The sequence below is a fragment of the Rhamphochromis sp. 'chilingali' genome (genome assembly GCF_963969265.1).
Source record: "Rhamphochromis sp. 'chilingali' genome assembly, chromosome: 16".
NCBI classification, from domain to species: domain Eukaryota; kingdom Metazoa; phylum Chordata; class Actinopteri; order Cichliformes; family Cichlidae; genus Rhamphochromis; species Rhamphochromis sp. 'chilingali'.
In genome coordinates this window covers 17042848-17063219 of record NC_137943.1, presented here as the reverse complement: position 1 = coordinate 17063219, position 20372 = coordinate 17042848, and the positions used below count along the sequence as shown (strand labels likewise).

The window sequence follows — 20372 nt, the reverse complement described above, 5'->3', positions numbered from 1 at the left end:
TTTGCTCTAGTTTACTTTTAGTTGTTTTTCAGTGTTAAATTATTTATTCTTCTCCAGCAGATCTCTTTCTCCTCTTCTGTGTCTTCTGTGCATCCAGCCCATCCTACAGTTTTTTCCCCCCCAAGTCAAACTGTTTGTATCATCTGTCTTGTCTCACCTCCTTTATGTCCTTCACTTGTCTCCCCCTCCCCTTTTGTTGTGTTTGCCTGTGGGAGTTGTGGACGGTCTTTCTTTATGGCTCCACATTTGCATTCAGCACCACCTCTTAGGTTTACGACCTGATGATCTCAAGTTCAGGATTTCTTGCACCCAGCACTGGATTCTTTTACTGTCTGGGATTCGTTTTAACAATGCAATCTGTTCAAATATGAGATGGGTGTAATAAGCTGTCTCTAAGTATGACAGGCTACCTGGCTAACATCTGTCTCTAATCACAGTGTCTAAACTAACAGAGCACTATTTAGGCGTGACTTCGGGATAATTAAAACACAAACAAAAGTTTTAAATATAATAATTACTGCCTGCCTTATGGGTAAGAACATTTTCATAACCAAGATCTTAATAATCTATAAATATATTTTCTACTCATACTCCATTACCACAAAATAGGTTCGCCACTCGATGATGATGACGTCTTGTCAGCCTGCGTGAAATGCACGGGTGGCGGTATGAGGCAAAAATGTAAAAAAATAAATAAAAGCTTCTGACCTTTAGCCAAGTCCCGCCCCTGTCGGGTGCTGCTCCAGCACCCAGCGTGTCAATTTATGGCATTTTCAACTGTCAATGAGAGACATTCAAAGGAAATAATAGTAAATCTCTGAAATGAATGAGAGAAAGCACTTGTGCTGGGAAGCCACATTCACTATTTAATTTGTCAGCTGAATATTTTGAAACAGTATATGTGATTTGCAGGTTTCATTTGCACACATTCTGAATTTCCCCCTCTTCTGAAAGCTCAACATGCCTAGTTACTATTGCTTAACGTTAAATCAAACTGTGGCTTTGCAACGGTCCAGTTGGATGCAGGAAATTTGGTCATACTAGCTGTACAACCTATTTGTATGCATGTTGCTCAATAAGCAGTGGAGCATGTGCACTTTCTTAATTACATCACTGCTTTCTTTAAAAAGAAAACATTAAATTGAGATATTATCTCATACAAAGCAAAAAACAGTTAATAGCCAATTTGGTGAAAAAAGCTGTAACTCACTGTAAGGATGTAATGGGCCAGAAAAAAGGAGTGCATCACAGCTTACCATGGATCATCAGTTTTTTAAAATTTCTTCAGTGTCAGTGTATTTAATGCTGTTAGTTAACATATCTGACGTTAGATCGGAAAAAGAGAAATTGCATACTTAATGTTCTAAAATCTAAATAAATACAGGCTAAATAGCAGAGTACCAAAGACCGTGATTAATGAGTTAGAAGTTCTCGTTGTCACAAAGTCAGCTGGCGACATGGTGGTGCAGTGGTTAGCACTGTTGCCTCACAGCAAGACACTCCCCAGTTTGAACCCATCACATCTGCAGCCTTTCTGCACTTTTGTGTTCCCCCTGCGTACCCTGGCTTCCTCCTACACGCCAAAGACATGCATGAATGGTTGTGTCTTTCTTACTGTAACTTAAAACATAACCGGACTCAAAGCAAGTGTTCAGTTAAGGCATCATTTAGTTAGTTTAGTGTAAATTGAGTGGAAGTGACATGTTTTCAGTGATTCTTTTCCTCGGCGGCGGTATAAGTGTGATTTATATTCTCTGGTGAATAGATACAGTTTATACATTGAGCTTGTTTAGCCATATGTTGGTAATAACACCAAAGGAAATGTGGAATAATTGCACGCGTGATGAGACAAATGTGATACAAATAGTGCAGGGATATGTTTTTACATTTTGTACTAATTCAACATCAGTTTAGTTGTACAGTCCTGAAATTGCTGCCAGAACATAGACTACAAAACTGATCAGTCTGTCAGGAGGATAGTTATTACCAAGAATGTTGCACGGATGAATTTTACTTTGTTGCCACAAATCTAAAGAGACCCGATCAAGCGTCAGCATTGCTTTCTTACCTTATTTCCAACTAGTGCTCTGTTTTGCCGTTACACTCCTCACATTCTTTATAGATCTCCATCACCTGTTGGTCTGACGGGGTTTCTGACTTGAAGTAGGCTGCACTGAATCGATCCACTTTGTGAGAAAGAAAAGTCAAATGATGGGTCAAACACCTCCTTTAAATGGGAGCACGCACAGAGCCTGAAGGACAACGTGTGGGTTAACAAAGAAAGATGATAACTAACTAACATCCTTTCTGACTGGGGTTTGAAGTCTGGCTATGTTGAACGTGCACCAAAGAAACTCCACTCACAGTATAATCCACTATAGCGAGCCAGTTTCTTTTAAAAAGTTTCAGCCTTTTCACAGGACCTTCAATGATTATTGCAGAAATGCTTCAAAAATACACAAATTCTCATATTTCCTACATAAGTAGCTTGCGAAGCCCACAAGTAAGACTTTAATGTCTCTTCTAAAATCGGCATGATTAATAACCACCTTAACATTTTCTAGCCCTTTGACTGATCTGGCTGAGCTGATAAGGCAACAGCTCTCATGTAAAATTATCTTTTATCTGTAGAGTTTGGATGTCAGGCTTACTTAACTCACTGGACAGGCTGCGCTTAAGCTGGCTCACCAAAGGATTACAGCAAGGGATACACAACCTGGTTGACCGCTCTCTGTGCGAGTCACTGAAATAATGACATATGCCATGTGAACCTTCTGTTGCAAATTGCAGCCTTTATACTAATTCGATTACTAAATGCTCACAGTTTTCTGATTAAAGTAGGCGAATCCACACAGAAAACGTTTTTTGGAAGCAATCTGTCGCTCGCCCATCTCACAGAGCAGACAGATTGCCATTCTTGTGAGTCACACATCACCGCAGGCGCACAACATTTTTTTCTTCGTCGTTTTTTTGTTTTGTTTTGTTTTTTTGGCATCTACTGAAGTAATCTCCACAGATACTTGTTCAAATCACACAAATAAACAAATTATTTTTGTAAGAATTAATATGGTTCCAAATGTTACTTAAAAAAAGAATCCGTACAATTAATAATAATTAAATCTTCATGTTAAAACAGTAGTTATTTCCTTCCGCTAAGCTGATGACAACTATTTTAATCCTGTAACTTTCTGCTTCAGTGTCAGCCTGATGAAGGGACAGATTGTCCGGCTGCTCATCTTTCTGCTGCTGGTAGACAGATGGTACCACTCAAGCCTATTTTTCAGTGTTTTGCTTTGTGTTAAGGTTTTTTTTTTTATCACATATTTATTACAGTAGCAGATTACTAGTGTAAGATTTGTATTTTTCATTGCTACACCAAAAACAAATGTACAAAAAAAAATTCAAATTAGTTGTTTTGCTTTCTGTTTTTCGTTAACAGTTGCACCCGCCATGAACTTGAAAGTTCGAGGGGTGACAGATCAAACCATCGAGCTGGAGTGGGAGGGGTCAGTTGTGCTGACAGATTTCTTGGTGACCTACACACCGAGCACCCCCGGAGGTAAGTACAGATCCACGCTGACCTTTCAAAGCAGGACAGCCGTGAGTTAACTTCCCGTTGCTTCGAAATCTCTTGAAAGCATCGACATCTCCTATTTCTTTGTAAAAAAAAAAAAAAGCAGTGCATCCATGTATCGGTGTATATCTCTTCACCTGCCTCCCTGTCAGGTGTGCAGCTAGAGATAAGGATTCCAGGCAACACGACTACCTGCACTATCTTGGAGCTCCAAGCTGGCATGGAGTACAACATCAATGTGTTCGCTGTCATTAACAACACTATCAGCGTTCCTGCCAGTATTACTGTTTGGACCTGTAAGTGCAATCATATGTTTTTGTTCTTTTTTTGTTCTTTTTTTTTTATAAAATGTTCCCTTGTGGTGCAACAGAAAGAGCCTGAAAGCATCTTTGTTTCCCAATTTAATATCTCAATTTACCTTCATGCAATATCCCCGGGCTCCTGGATTATTGCACGTGCAGTTCTACATTAACAAATGTGCACACAGTGTCTATCACGATTTTTTTTTTTTTTGTCAAGTCCTCCCAAAGATGTTTCTCTGTGTCAACAGAGTGAGAATACCACTTGCTTGTCTGTGCAAATTGCTTGTGATTTTCACCTGTAACAACTGCTTAGTGTCACTCACACACACACACTGTGTTAATGCCGGGTCCTTGCACCTGATATTGAAATACACCAATTGCTTTCACGCTTACCAACACTCTGCAAGCATTAAAACCCTGAATAAGTTTTTTTTTCTTCCACTGGAAGCAAAATATTGTATGATCGGTGTATTAGGTGACGTTTAGGTACATACAGTGTATTGCTATTAGTGCTGGCTTGGCTTGTAAAATTATTCTCAATTTCAACAACAACTGAATTTAATTTAAGTAGAATTTCTACTAATAAATTAGATTCAGGGCAATTTACTCTGATGGATCCATTTTTCCACTAGAATATGATTTATTTTGGGCATTATTTTTTTGCTAAACTTAATTTTAAGGGTTTAATTAGATATTCTGGAAAGATTGTTGGGAAACATTTAATTATAGCACTTTGAAAATTAAAGAATGAGCTGTTCTTTTTCAGTGAGTTATATATCATCAAAACTATGAAAACTTTCACGTATCCAAACTTAAAAAGAGAAAGAAGAGAGTTTTTTAAGCATTAGACAGTTGTGATTTATGGACTGTTGGTTAACTGAAGAACAATGATATGTCTCTACTCCTTCAGATCTCTCAAGTCCAGATGTTTTAGTCTTCAAATCCATGACAGAGACATCAGTGGAGGTCCACTGGCAACCGTTCTACTATTCCTTCGATGGATGGGAGATTAGCTTCATCCCCAAGGTACAATCTACCTGTCTGAATCTAAATGAATGGAATTGACACTCCTCCTTATGTCAGACTACACCACAGATGCTGAAAGTACAGTGAAACATATCCAGTATGGTTCTGCAATAGTCCTTCGCACAGCTGGCTGTGAGTTTTGCAGACTGTTGTCTACAGGTAACCATTTATTGTCGCCACGACTACCTTCGCTAGTGCTGTTGTTGGCCTGTCAACCATTGGTTAAGAAGAAGACCAAAATTATAACATACAAAGACATAAAAACAATGAAAAGTGTAGAAAAGTGCTGTATAATAATCAGTCCTTTTACCATTAAATAAGCTTGCAGACTCAAACATGACACACATGGATGCGATTCTTGATTTTGGGCATTCCTGATATGTGTGTGTGTGTGTGTTTGTGTGTGGCTGGGGTGTACCTTGAGTGGAATCACAAGGCAAGCTATTTGAGCTTCGATTGTTCAACAGGTTGATTATTCACCGCAATGATCAACTGCCCAGGCAACCAGACTCTCAGTACATTTGCGTACCATCGTTTCATTGGTTAATGGCTCTGCTGGAACATTTGAATCAATGTGATTTGACGACGTCTACGATGGTGCTTCAGAGGTTGAATTTTGATTGTTTTTTATCACATACAGTGCCAGAAAAGTAAAACAAGGGATTGATAATGTAGTTCAGCACCATGTGACATCTACCCATTCAGAAGCGAGAGTGCACGAGTCTCGCCTAATCCCCGTGTGTTTGTGAGGTGAACAGAAGGAATAAAGAGTTATTTATGCTTTAGATACATATTTGCACACTCTTTATTTTTCAGGGTTTTGCTTGTGAAATCTTGATTGGAAATAATTGTTTTCAAATCTCACTAATACCATCCTCTAGCTTTGAATGTCTGTAAAAACGGGGAGAAAACTGCATGGATTTAGGTTTTCTTGGGGGTTTAAAGCCCATACCAAATTAAACGAGCGGATTGTCTTAAGCTTATTGGCTATTAGATGGATGAGCCATTGAACTCTTTTTTCCTGAATAATCCTTCGCGAAGCCATACTAGGGCCAGGTTCAAAGCCAAAAAGCAAAAGCCTTTCTCTTTCTAATTCCTGCTGTAAACTCAGGTACTCTGAACTCTAATCTTGTCCCCTCTCACAGTAATTGGTTTTCTCCTTTAAGGTGTTCTCAAGGGAGATATCCTTTGGTCCAGCCAGGCACTAAGTCTCAAATCTGATGTTAAGATGCTTTTGTGTGTTTGTTTTTCAAGGCCTTTTAAGGATAGTAAGTTAAAAAAAAGTGCTCATCTTAATTTTATTTTATTGCTTTTAGTGTTCCCATCCTCCTTTGGTCTGTCCATTCCTTCATGTCTCATCACTGTTGTGTTCTCCCATCCCCCCCGGGCCTTTCCACCTAATCCCTTGTTTCTATTTTCCATCCAACAGCCCTTGGTTGAAATCTGTAACTGTTTTTTTTTTCAGTTACCCCTTGAAACTGCCCTCCATCCCTTTTTGTTTCACCTCTCTCGCATCCCTCTCTCTCCCTCTCTCTCTCTCTCTCTTTCATATTCTTTCCTCAATCGTCCCTTGCTTTCCCTCCCTCCCTCTCTCTCCAGCCACAGGGGAAATCATATTATGAGTTGGCATTCCCACCCCTGGTGGGTTTAATCTAGCAGTAGGGATTGTGAATTTTGACAATCTTGTAATGGAAGTAGGCATGAAAGCTTTGGCCTATGCGAACAAACACAAAACTCACTACCCTGTAAAAAGGAAACAAAGCGAGAGGGAAGGGGGGAAGGTGAGCTTTAGGACCCACCATTAATATGGTTAGAAACTGCTATAGCACAGTATATATGGTACATTCCCATAATGTAATATACTGCCAGGGTTTTTGTACTGCATGCGTGCAGTACTGCAACATCTCATATGTTGGATTTTGTAATTCAATAAAAAAAATAGATAAGACTACAAAGAAAGGCAGTTGTATATCGGAGGGACGGCTCAGGTTGAGCAGTTTGGAGGCAAAGAAAAAGAAGGAAGGCTGAGAGGGTTTGGACATGTGCAGGTGGGGTGGGATTGTAGATACACTGGAAAAAGGATGCTGACGATGGAGCTGCCAGGAAAGAGGAAAAGCGGAGAACCACAGACATGCAGACGGTTGGTGGGATAGAAAAGGATGGAAGGGAAAGAATGAGATAAAAGACACCAAGAAGGAGAAAAAGCAGAAGAATCAGTCAGTTGACAACTAGGGCTGGTGTTATTGGACAGATATTGCAGTCACATATTGACATTAAACAATTTTTGTGTTCATTAGTGTCATATTTGTTTTCTGTAAGGACTCTTTCAACTTTAAAAAAATGCAACCATGAAAAACTCCAATTCAAGTCTATTTTTCTCAAATCACCTTAAAAAGAATTGTGTTAATAAATGAGAGGATAACAAACGAGCTCGTGCACACATGTTGTTAACTTTCTCCTACTAGTCTTTGAGGAAGTGTTTCTCAACTTAAGACAGCAAAGTTGATGATTTTTTGATATTTGTGCTCACAGCATTAAACATGACATTTAAAAGACAAAAGACGAGAACGTCTTTTCCGGAAGCAGTGTCACCGTTACTTTGAATAACAGACTATACTTTTGTGTGTCGGGCTGGGGGAACTCTTCGATCTTCCTTGTTACCGTCTATTGCTGTCTGTTTAAAAAGGATAATGAATGATTTTCACACATAAGTTTTCAGCGCGGGTAACTGTAAACAAATTAGATGTATTTGTTGTACAGAATTTTTTCCTCTGAATTGTGAGATGACTAAAAACACTTCCCACTAGTTCTTATCATTAGAAAAGAACGAAAACAGTGAATGTATGAATGGGCAGTTAAATTGCTACATTTTCTTTTCATCCAGTGAAACGGAAGCAATAGAAAATACAAGGGACTAAGTCGCCAAAGCGATCTTGTCGGCACAGATAATGATGACTAATTATGAGCAAAGTGACACATGAGATGGGAGTGGGATATACTTTTGTGGTGATTCATTTTGCTTAATTTAGCATTACCTCCATGAAACTGTATTATTATTGAGATTGAACACCACTTGTTGTTAGAACATTACCATTGTGAGTGTTACTGCCCACCCTGGTAATTGGAGCTGAGGTGATTAAATGGATTACATCTCTAATTACAGATTTGATTCAGGAAAGCAGCAAGCTGTTATATGTTCTGTTTTAATAGCAACCGTCAAAGCGCAGGGGATTGGAGATCTCGGACCAGCAGTGGGTGTAACATCTGTGTGATGGCAGGTAGTGCATTAGCAATGCTGGCTCTCTGAGAACAGCTGGGAATGGCTGTGACTCTGTATGGATGAGTGACACGCCTTTGGAAACGCACACAGTGCTGCCTTTGCAGAACATGGCCAGAGAAATATCACTCTAGCCCGTTTGATATTCGGTTTGGGAATTTAATGTGCTAAACCTTCCAAAAGTTTAAGCATACAACACAGAAAATGTACTGCATGTAAATTAGCTGCTGAAGTTCTGTCATTGGGGGAGGGCCTTTTTCTTACCTTCACTGAGAGACACTGTTTGTGCCACACAGTTGCTGATATTTACTGAAAAATTAAAACAGATAGGAGCTTTCTCTCTCTCTTCCTTCCCCTATGTCACTTTAATCCTTGCTTTTCTTCCAGGATAATGATGGAGGGATGACTACACAGCTGCCCAGCACCATCACGTCATTTGTGCAAACTGGTTTGAGGCCAGGCGAAGAATATACAGTGAACCTGGTGGCGCTCCGGGACCAAGGTCGAAGCCAGCCAGTCACAGCTACTGTCACAACACGTATGTATTCAGTTTGGAAGCTGTAAATTAACAACAATTAGCTATAATATTATAACCACCAAAATTTGTATTTAATGTTAGGCTGCTGTGCGAAATGTGCGTTAAAAAGAAAGGCCATTTTCTGCAAATCTCATAAATCCATATTTTATTCACATACATACAAAACGTATAAAATGTTTAAACTGGGTTATTTTACTATTTCATGAGAAGTATTAGTTATTTTTTAATTTGATGGCAGTAATATGACACAATTGCTTTTGTTGGGATGGGCCAACAAAAGCATTGAAAAGAAAATAGTACTAAAAAAACCAACTGGAGGAATGTTTTGCACATAATTCGGGTACCTGGCAACAGGTAAGTAACATGAACAGGACTAAAAAGATCATCTTTAAAAAGATGGGCAGAGTTTCACTGCTCTGTAAAAACACTGCATCTACAAATCAGGGAACAACTTCAGAATAATGCGTGTTGTCATATGTCGTACGTCTATATTATCCTCAAAAGGTGCAGAGAATCTGGAGATATCAGTGTGCAAGGGACAAGACTGAAACTCAGTACTGTGCATGATCTTCAGACCCTCAGCCAGCATGGAAATCACAGCATGGGCTGAGGAACACTTTCAAATAACATTATATGTGAACAAAGTTCACAATGCCATCAACAGATACAAGTTAAAGCTCTGCTATGCAAAGAAGAAGCCATATGTGGTGATGATAATCTTCTCTGAGCTGAAGCTCATTTAAAATAGACTGAGGCAAAGTGGAAAACTGTTTTGTGGTTAAAATTTAAAATTATTTTTGAGAATCATGGACGCCAGATCCTCTGGACTAAAGAGGGACTAAAAATGACAAGGTTGTCATCAGTCCTCAGTTCAAAAGCTTGCATCTTTGATGGTATGGCAGTGCCATATGTAACTGACAGCTTGCACATGTGGAAGCTCGCCATGAATGCTGAAAGGTGTAAACAGGTTTTAAAGAAACATGTGCTCCCATCCAGATGACATATTTTTCAGGGAAGGCCTCGAATATTTCAGCAAGACAATGTTAAACTACAAACTGCAGCTATTACAACAGAATGGCTTCATAGTAGAAGAGTTTCTCCAAGTTTAAACACATAAAAGCATGAAAAATAAAACAAAGAAGACCCACAACTGTTGAGTGACTCGTCTCTCAGACAAAAGAGGGACAAGCAGCTGGTCCTCAAATTGAAAATGAGCCAATATTTTTCATAAAATAGTACAATTTAAAGATCTTATATATTTGATTAAGAATATTAGAAGAGATTCTGCTATTTATGTACATTTTACACAGCGTCCCACCTTTTTTTGAATTGTGATTATAAAATTCGACGCTGATCAACCATAAATTCTTTCAGTCATCCATTTCAGAATCTGCTTACCATGTTGAGGGTTGCAGGGAATGTTTTTTTTTTTTTACCTTTTTAAGCTAAATCAGTTTTTATCCTCGGTAAACTGGGAACGTGATTAGGCCAAAAAATAAGTTCAGTCTGATGATTTTTGGGGGTTTTGTTTTGTTTATTTTGCTTAATCCTTGTAATTGTAAACTGAAAAAAAGAAACAGTTTAGCATATTTTGTGCTAAACCTAAATATTTAATGAAACTGCATAAATGTTTACAAAAAGTTTTCTGTTAATCAGTTAATTAGCTAATCACTTCGACATAAACCGTAGCACAGCTTTCCCTGCACGCTCCCGACTCACTGTACGCTCAGCAAAGCAGCGAATGTCACCTTGACGTATTTGCTCTGCAAACCATTTAGGCCCCTGACGTAAACCTCGCTGAAGTATCGTCCCCCCCCCCCCCCCCCCCCCCACTCCTCACCAATTCAAACCTCCTCCATAACAATTCAGCCTCTGATATGCACAGTCAAAACACCATCAATTTCCTGTCAAGTCTTTGTTCATTTCTTGGGTTGTAATTAAGTATCGATTAATAATTTATGGCACCCGCTCATTATTTTTTTACAGCAGCCCACTCTATGACACCGTATTGGATAAAGAAAGAGGAAAAGACAAATTTGAAGTAACTAAATAATTTAGAGCAATGATTTATCCTTCCTCTGAGACAACGTAGCGCCATGAGGAGTCAGAGGAAAGCCAGAGAGTGAGCGCAGCTGATCTGGGAACTGGTTCTCAGCAACTGCCTTCCCTGGGATGCTTTCTAGGACGAGACCCTTGGGGCCAATTTCTAATATATCAAGAATCAGGCCGGACCTGCAATATGTCAGGCCTTAGTCTGAGACTTTATTTAGACCTCAGAAAACTAAAAAGAAGAGAAAAAAAGGTTTGAAAGAAAAGAAAACTGGCTCTACATCACCCAGTGTGTGAGATCTGCCTTTCACCTGAGTTCCCACAGGGTTGAGCAGTGGAAAATAATTATGGTTTTACAGCACAGCATGGTGCTTTCAATTAAAAAATATGTATGCTGAACTATCCATTGTGGAGTTTTCTGTTGGTCAGTACCTCAACATTTAAAAATTTCACGCATTTTTCAAACGGAACCAAAAAGCTGATTACTTCAAATTAAGTGCCACGAACTGTGCGAGAATGCCATTTCATTTTAAGCTCTGAACTTCTTTTAACGGCAGCAAATTTATGCCGAAAAGTTTCAATTTGAGATCAAACGCTCCTTCATTCTCCCAGACAATATGTTAAACGCAGCAGATGTTAAACCGTAGCTTCTGCGGAAAGAGGTAATTAACAGGTTAATGAAATAAAGTGCTAATTATCACATTCTCTAACACCCCATTACCTTGACAAAATGTCTGTGCATTGGCATAGATGCTGTAACAAGTGCAGAGAAAATGTTTAGTGAATCCCTCCTCTGTCAGACATTTGTGTTTTCCCTTGATGTATTTTGAGCTCTGCGAACTTGATAAGTGTTGTTTTCTAGCAATCAGCATGGAAAGACTTCAATCACGGCTTATGTTTTAACCCTTTCACGCAGATAAATCCTACTGTCTCAGCGTGCGTCAGGTCTGATATGTTTTTCGTGACTGGCTGTCAGAACAGCTTTCACTGATATCAAATCCACATCCAGCGCTCCAGAAAATTCAAGGCGATGACACTACATCCTCTTGGGATTAGATTACATTTTAGGGGTTCAGCTTGTTTGGGATCAAATGACAGATTAAATGCTATTCAGTAAATAATCTGTTCAAATGTTTACCATCTGACAGTTTCTTTCTGGGGATGTCTCTCCAACTGGTCTAAACTATAGATTCTCTATATTATTACTTTATGTATTCAGGCATTGGTTAAGCCCCATTTTAAAACCTTTTTTTTTTTAAACTACAAAAGTATAATCAGCTGCTCAACAAGCCATATTATTTTAATTACATTTAAAATGCCCCGAAAAGCACCAACACCGGTTGAGTGGTCAAGTTAAGTGACTTGAATTCGCACACAGCTCGCAGCACAAATCAGTCAAAGCAGCCATGCCTCTAATAATAAATACCCCTTAGCCTAAAAGCTTTATAGATTCTTAAGCCATAAAGAAAGTCACCTCTCGTACAGTTGTCACGAAAGAAAAAATTATCTATCCAAAACCAGACAGTTATTTCTCCAGACTATTTTTATCTCTATTAATGTGGGCGTGTGTGGGGATTGATTTGCTTTGGGGCCATCCTCAAGTGAAGTATTTAACTTTGCATATAATGAAAGTTTACTTTTTTAAACTATGATAAAACACAAGTGCGTTGTGAAAAATTAAGAGATCATAACTTGTAATAGTAATTGTCAAGTAATAGTTTGGCATTCAATTTTAATACCCAGCCTGGTCAACATGTACTTCATCCAAGTTCGGAAAGGTTAACAAAGAAACCGCACCCTGGTGACTGTGCTTTGTAACAACATCACCAAGGGACCTTATAATTAGACATTTTCTTTGTTTTGCAGTAATCGATGGTCCCACTCAGCTGATTGTGCGTGACGTGTCGGACACAGTGGCATTTGTGGAGTGGACGCCACCGAGGGCAAAGATTGATCAGATTGTGTTGCGTTACGGCCTCGTGGGAGGAGAAGGGCCACGGACCACCTTCCGCCTCCAGCCCACACTTAGCCAGTACTCTCTGCAGGTGCGTGTGCTTTGAAATGAGACTTGGCTAGAGTCATTATAGGTCACAAGTATAGTATTACCAGTATATCTGTGTGTGTGTGTGTGTGTCTGTGTTTGTACTTGCCATGCTTGTTAAACGATCTAATCTCACAGTCTGTCTGCCTTCTGTGTCTGGAGATAAAACAAATAGAAAACAAACACATAAAAAAACATAATGCAAAGAGATTATACACAGACTAAACGGCCTCTGTTGTTTTGGTTTTTTTTCCTCTCCACAGGTCCTGCGTCCTGGCTCGCGTTACGAGGTGACAGTGAGCGGCGTGAAAAGAGGAAACGAGAGCGGATCCATTTCCACTGAATTTACTACCGGTGAGGTCTGACAGCAAGCAGATGTGGTGATACTGGTGTGTGTGATCCTGCGTCTGCCTCTGAGAGTAGAACAGTAATGACATATGGCCTAATATACGCCACACTTTTTATCTGTATTGGAGGGAGTAGTGAACATCTGTTCAGGGGAATGTTTACGCTCCTAAAGTTTGTACTTATTTATGGAAACACTATGCTGATTTGTTTTTCCCCGCTGATGCCATATTTACACATTAAATATCTATTTGTGGTTGATACTTGAAGTAAAATCTACAGAAAACTGAAGAGGATACACCTTATAAAAATACAAAGAGAAATGTGTTTGATGAACATGAAGAGCTAAATATGAGTAACTGACAATTTAATGTGACCTGTGTTTGTTGTTTGCTTGTTCACAATCTCTGAGAATGGGTCTCAGTGTCCCCAACATTGTCAGCTTTATCGTTTTTCTCAGAGATTGATGCCCCCAAGAACTTGCGTCTCGTTTCCAAGACCTCTACCACGCTCGAGCTTGAATGGGATAACAGTGAAGCTGAGGTAGGAAGTCTTTTGACATTTTTTAACTGCCCATGTTCTAGTATAGTGAAGCATAACCAGCTTGACTTAGTCCTCATGACTGCATAATTACCAAAAATTTGCAGGTAATATGAAGCCATCAATAATGAAAAGTGTATTGGACCCTGGCTAATATACGGCCAATATGAGGTATTTGCCAATATATTAATGGGTGCACTTATAATTGCTAATGACTATAAAAAAATAGTTATAAAAAAGTAAAGAAGAGACTGAGAAACACCATTCAACCATGTTACGAGTGCTTATGTTTCTATGTTTGTCCACCAGAGGGCACTCTGCACATTCCCCATTGGCAACAAAACACAGCAACCGAGTAGAGTTGGGCAGAACATAAACGTTTATTTTTAATCTGCATTATCATATTTTCTTAGTAAGGACTAATAGAAAACTACACATAATAAATGTTAGGCAAATCTATTTATGTCTGAAAGAAAACATTTGTCAGACCAAATATCGGTGTTGGTCGTAAACATCCTATATCGGTCTGGCTCTTTTTTAAACTTTATCATTAACAACACCTTTGACACGAAGCATCTGTTGTTTATTATTTTGGCTTCCATATGCTTACAAAAGTGCATCTGATGCTATATTAATTATATCATCTTTAGATTTAATAGCTAACACATGACAAATATATAGAATTATACGCAGTGTAATGCATTAAATCACCAAGCATAAGCCAAAGTTATCTAATAATAAAAATATTAATCATAATAAACATTATTTGTAAAAATGATCAAAACCAGTGTTACAAAGTACTAGAAACACAGAAAAAAAGAACAAACTAGATGGAAATTTTCAAAACAATTTATATATTAAGTTCTGTATGTAGTCAGTATAAGAATAGGAATAAAACACAGTATGATTCCACCTTAAGGAATAACTTAAAATCAACATAAAACTTTAGAAGTTATAAGATAAGCTAAGAATGTCAGACAATATAAAATCCATGTTAAAATTTCCCCCAAAAAGTGTTTAGCAGTCATTTAAAAGAAGATACTGATGAGGCCAGATTTCCTCATGCAGTTCATACCACAACAAAAGCAACCCCAACAGCAAACGCTGGATTGCCTTTTGTTTTTAAGCGAGAGGTGGGAGCAGTTATCAGGTTTTGCCTGAGAATCTGAGGCTGCACACTGGTTGGGAGATATGATTGGTTTAAATTCAGGGGCCAGGCCATGAAGGGCTTAAAAAATAATGAGTAAAATCTTCAAATCAATTCTAAAAGTCATGGGCAGGCAGTGTCGAGTCATTAAGACCGGCGTAATATGTTCAGTTTTCTTGGTTCTTGTAAGAGGTCTTGCTGCTGCCTATTTATGCTTTCTGATTGATGCCTGATAAAAAAAAAAACACATTATAATAATCTAACCGAGAGAAAATAAAAGCATGAACGATAGTCTGAGTGCCACTAAAGCTCAGGATTGATCGGATCCTTGCAGCATTCCTTAGGTGGACTGGGCGACCTGAATAATGAGAGAGTTTACAACATAGAAGTGCTGCGTACATCCTGATGATAACAACTTAATGTTATATAAAGATGGTGAACAAATTAAAGGAATAAACTCATACACTGAGATCTGGTGTCTGTGGGCGAGATTGTGCTGATGTGGGTTCAAATGTAAATCAATACAAAATTGAAACATGGAGGTGATCTCTTCCTGGGTTATGATCCACAGGGCTCACTGGATGATTTAACAAGTATAAAAATCAAGTGAATCAAACTATGGGAGTCCCGTCTAATAATCTCCATCACCATCATCAAACACCAAATGAGGGAAGATCTTTTGGGCTAATGCTGTCAAGTCAAATCAAGTTATTTATAAGCACATTTAAAAACAACAAGCACTGACCAGAGCGCTGTACAGCTGAAAGGTTAAACAGCACGAGCAGTAAAACAGTTAGTGTTAAGACTCAGGCAGGTTTAGTGGATACATCTGGTCAGCTGACCTTCATGATCTATTGGGAGTGTGCATTGTTGAAAGATCAGGAAGGTAAGGCGGCGCTAACTCATTCAGTGACTTAAAAACAAGCAAATCTTAAACTCAAAACCAACTGAAAGCCAGTGTTCGGCACCAGAAGACCTTAGACAATCAGTACCAAGGTACTTGAAGCTGTTTTGGTGGCATGTGATGGCCTAACACCTACCAAAGATGCTTCATTATGGCTTACCTTTAATTTGTCACTGGATTTGTAATACTGTGCAAGCTGCTGTTTTATTTCACTGCATTAAATAAGTGTAGTGGACCATCCTGAAACACATTAAGGCTTCTGCTGGCTCTCATACTGCAGGTACATCTTATATCAGTGAGCCTGCTGCATGTTTACCTTGCCCTTTTTATAAAAAACAGCTAATTTCCTCTTAATCCCTCTGACATTATTACTCCTCTTAAATTGTTTCAATAAAACAGCTTTTTTATTCCTTCTACTTTTTCTTTTTTTTCCCCTTCTTGGACACATTACCATCCCACACAGACGGGTCTGCCTTTCGCTGCCTTGGAAAATGCCAGTTAGAGCGCTGGAGCAAGCGCTTCACTCGGTGCAAATGGTCACCGAATGTTTTGCTGTGAATGAAAATGTGATAAATTGCGTTTTGCTCAGCTGTCACAATGATATTTCCAGGGCTCGCTAACCACACATTCAGACTTATAAAGACCGTCTGTCTCGATGCCGGCAAATTTATTCATCCTTCTGATTCTGCACTGCAGTGTTGACAAAGAGCCAAACATCACACTGTGCCGAGACAAAATAAACCAAACAATGCACAGTAAAAAAAACCACACAGTTTTGGACTGTTTGTGTAAGTCTTGCATAGCGAGACTTTTTCAGGCATTACCTTCTCTTTAATGCTGTAAATATATTTGTGTTTAAATGTAGGTGGAGAGTTACCAGGTGGTTTATAGCACATTAGCAGGAGATCAGTATGACAAAGTCATCGTACCGCGCAATGAGGGAGCCACTACTAAGACTACTCTCACAGGTAAGTGAGGAATAACCATTTTTTTGCGTTTTGAATTATTTATCCTCGACATTTGTAGAGTTCCTATTTTCCTGATGCTTTCAGTATCATCACAATGCATCTAATATGTACCAAAGAAGCTGGAAGTGTCTGTGTTTTACATGGCAAGATTATCTCCGGAGCTAACACTTGGCTGACGGCCCACTGATTGTATCTGTAGAAACGCTTGTTGTCCTGCGGGCGTATTGAAAGGCTGTCAGAAAGATGGGGTCAGCTGGGATGTTTTTTTCTGAAAGGCCAGAGTGCTGGAAAGGGCACAGCCTGCATAAGAATAGAAGCAAAAGGTCCCCGTGTTATTCTGTTCGCTCGTTGCCATCGATGCTCTCCCTCACTCTCATCCATTCTGTCATTCTCATTTTCCCTCTCCCCCTGCTCTCCTCCGCTAATAATCTCTGTCGTCCGCCTCCTTATTTTTCATTCCTCATCTCTTCATCTCTATTTCTGTAGCTCGAGATCCTCTCTGTGGATGCACTCAACCGATTTGAAACTGATCAGTTGTGCAGTTGATTTAAAAAAAAAAGAAATTTCTTCAGAAATCACAACGATGCTACATGTAAATTTGCCGAGACCTCATCACCGGTGTCGAGCTAATTGGGGCTGTCATGAAAAAAAACTCAGTGTAATTGATGTGCACTTTGCACGAGGACAAGAACGTGAAGCACTGTCTGTGATTATTATTATTATTATGATTTTTTTTGTTCCTGCTACGTTATGTGTTAAATTAGTTCCCGCTTCTCTGTCTCTCTTTGTATCTCAGACCTGCTTCCAGGCACAGAGTACGGCATTGGCATTTCTGCCATGAAAGGTAGCAACCAGAGTACACCAGCCACAATGAACGCCAGGACGAGTGAGTGAATTATGCTTTGTGCTCCACTGTAAAAAGCCAGTGAGTCACTCGCGCATGTACAACACAGAAATCACAGCGGGGAATCGCAGCATCACAGCAGGCTCGTGGGCCCATTTGTTATTATACGTGTAATTCTCACCTGTGGTTCGGCGCTGCCACTCCAACTACTAAAAGCCATTTTAGAAAATTAAGCAAAATATGTTTCGCCGTGACTTGTACTCTTCTCCAGAAGTGTTTGGTATTGTCGGCTTGGGTCAAAGTTCCCATTACAACATTTTAAAGCTGTTATAATGCATACTTTTTTTTGCTAATGGCCCTCTCTTGATCCTTTATTTGAATATTTATTGTGTTGTTGAGTTGTTTGGCTGAAAGGAGAAAAAAATGTAACCCTTTGTCTGAAAAGTGAGTGCGTGGAGGTGCCTCGCTAATCTTTCCCCTCACGTTCACCGTCAAGCACATCTTTCATCCAGGTGCAGTTATTTTAATGGCTAAAGGTTTTCTGCACTTTATAAAAAATGATGCTTCCATTTGTCTTACAAACAAGCTCGTTGTAACGCCTCTTTTCCCTGCACTCGTTTTGAACTTTAAAATGCATCACATCTGTCGCATTTCTCTTAAAGAGCTTTAAGAGAGCCGTTTATGAAGACAGCTTCATGGCAGCGCCGGTGTTACCTTAAGCCAGAGCTGCTAAAATAATCATTTCATTTAACACACATTTACATCAGGTTTTTTTTATGTCTGTTTGACCTCCTAAAAAGCCGTGAAACACCAAAGGTTCAGGCAAACAAGGCGGCAGATGATTAGCTGAGGATTAAACATTGATGATCCACTGGGCAAACTGGGTTACTCATTCTGCAGGGAAGAGAACAACTCACTTAAAAACACAAGAAATATAAAAAGATTAAAGGAGACAGTCAGATCGTTGTGGTAATATGCATTAAACCCATTGGAAACGCTGTAAATGTTTTATTAGTAATGGTCTGTCCTTTAATATGAGAACTGCACCACAGTTACACAAGTAGACAAGAGTATAGCAGAAACTAAACATGAATTAAAAAACATAGTAACCAGTAGCAGTAATTATGTTTCCACTGAAATCATGAAAGCAACATTTTTGTTCTTATTTTTAACCATTTCGAGCTAGATTTACTAACCTGAATAAAAGCACTGTTGGTATTTACAAAAATGCGATGACAAGGCTGTGAGATGTTTGCGACCACACCTGTTGCATTTCTGAGAGATCTTTTCTCAAGGTGCAAAATAAGGACAGGAGGATATTCAAGCGCGCAAACTGATAGCGCTTGATAGTGAAATGAATCTTTCTAACCACATGTGTGAGCACTATTTGGGGATTATGCTCACGTGATGTTTTACCTTGTTTAGTAAATCTGGCTCTAAATTTATTTGAAAATATTGTTAAAAATCCAGCGCAATTGTGTTGCCCTCAAATGTAGAAAACAACATGTCAAATCAAATTTGAATCAGTGAATATTTCCATAAACTCTTATTTTGTTTTATGCAAATGCACGCGAGCACGTACTGTAGGTGACACAACACAGTAGTATTTTCCCAAATGACAGCAGGTGGTAATGGGCTAAGAAGCTGCAAAGACAGTTGAGAAGACGACTGAGAACAACATTAATATAAATACTTGTGAATTTGAAGGAGGATTAAGAGGAAGGTCCCTCAAAGGTCATGTATTTTTTCGATGTGCACCCACTCAGATATATCTTTCAGGGTGAGAGTGTTACATGAATCTGGGCTGGAGTTTTGAGTTTAATTTTGAGTGTTGCTTTCCCTGTTTTAGCTCTGGATGTACCTATGAATCTGACTGTGACGGCTTCCACGGACAACACCATCACTCTGAATTGGGGCATAGTCCAGGGCCCCATTGACCACTACAAGGTCACCTACACATCAGCCTCCGGCGTCACTAATGAGGTAAAGAACACTGAAATGATAACCATGTATATGTCTGATTTGGACCTTGTTTAACTCATCTTCCCTGTTCTAGCTGACGGTGCCTAAAGACATCAACACCACCACTTTGAAGGACCTGGAGCCTGGGACTGAGTACACCATCACTGTAGCAGCAAGAAGAGGAAGACAGCAGAGCACTGCAGCTACCATAGACGCCTTCACAGGTAGGGAGCGTAGTCTAATTTCATATAGTGAAGGACTAACTTTAAAGTGTTTAATGAAGATCAGCAGAGACGTGCATACAGATAACATAATGATGAGATCATTTCCTCGACAAACAGTCTCCCTTTGTCTTTTCCATTGCAACAGCTTCAACTAAACGTTCCTAAACAGCACTCATTTAATCCGTTCAGGCTCACGAGCGTCTCTGCACAGACAAAGACATGAAAGATCAGCCCATTACTACGGAAAGCTGGAGAACACTTCTAAAGACGGTATAGGGTGTAATGAAGTTGAATGATGGATATAATGAACTAAAGTGTGACATCAGGTGAGGGGAGTACCGCTTAAAGAAAATGGAGGACCGTGAAAGACTTCGAAGGAGCAATTAGCAGAGGCAAATTATTCCAGCCCGTTAATGAGCTTGTTACAAGCGCTCCTAATTGCACCTCTCTTTTGCATCTCAATGTATTTGTGTTTCTGTTTCTTCTTACTCCGGTTCGTACCACATTCTCTCCCTTTGCCGTCACGCTCTGTGCTGTCTGCTCGCCCTGTTTTTCAGCTTGATGTTGCTCCTTTCTTTTCAATCACTTCGTTTTCCTCTAAACTCACATCCATCCGCCCAACTATACGTCG

At 39.3% G+C, this 20372-nt stretch overlaps 1 protein-coding gene across 1 annotated transcript in view; it reads left to right on the top strand.

Annotated features, from left to right (window-relative positions):
* tnr (tenascin R (restrictin, janusin)) overlaps positions 1 to 20372 on the top strand; it is a 211756-nt gene that overhangs the window by 145358 nt on the left and 46026 nt on the right. Inside the window, exons 9-19 of the mRNA XM_080907118.1 lie at positions 3440 to 3559; positions 3727 to 3870; positions 4787 to 4902; positions 8567 to 8717; positions 12633 to 12811; positions 13071 to 13161; positions 13595 to 13695; positions 16609 to 16711; positions 17508 to 17597; positions 19405 to 19538; positions 19612 to 19741. Coding sequence (XP_080763244.1) covers positions 3440 to 3559; positions 3727 to 3870; positions 4787 to 4902; positions 8567 to 8717; positions 12633 to 12811; positions 13071 to 13161; positions 13595 to 13695; positions 16609 to 16711; positions 17508 to 17597; positions 19405 to 19538; positions 19612 to 19741 — 1359 coding nt within the window. The remainder of the gene's footprint in view (positions 1 to 3439; positions 3560 to 3726; positions 3871 to 4786; positions 4903 to 8566; positions 8718 to 12632; positions 12812 to 13070; positions 13162 to 13594; positions 13696 to 16608; positions 16712 to 17507; positions 17598 to 19404; positions 19539 to 19611; positions 19742 to 20372) is intronic.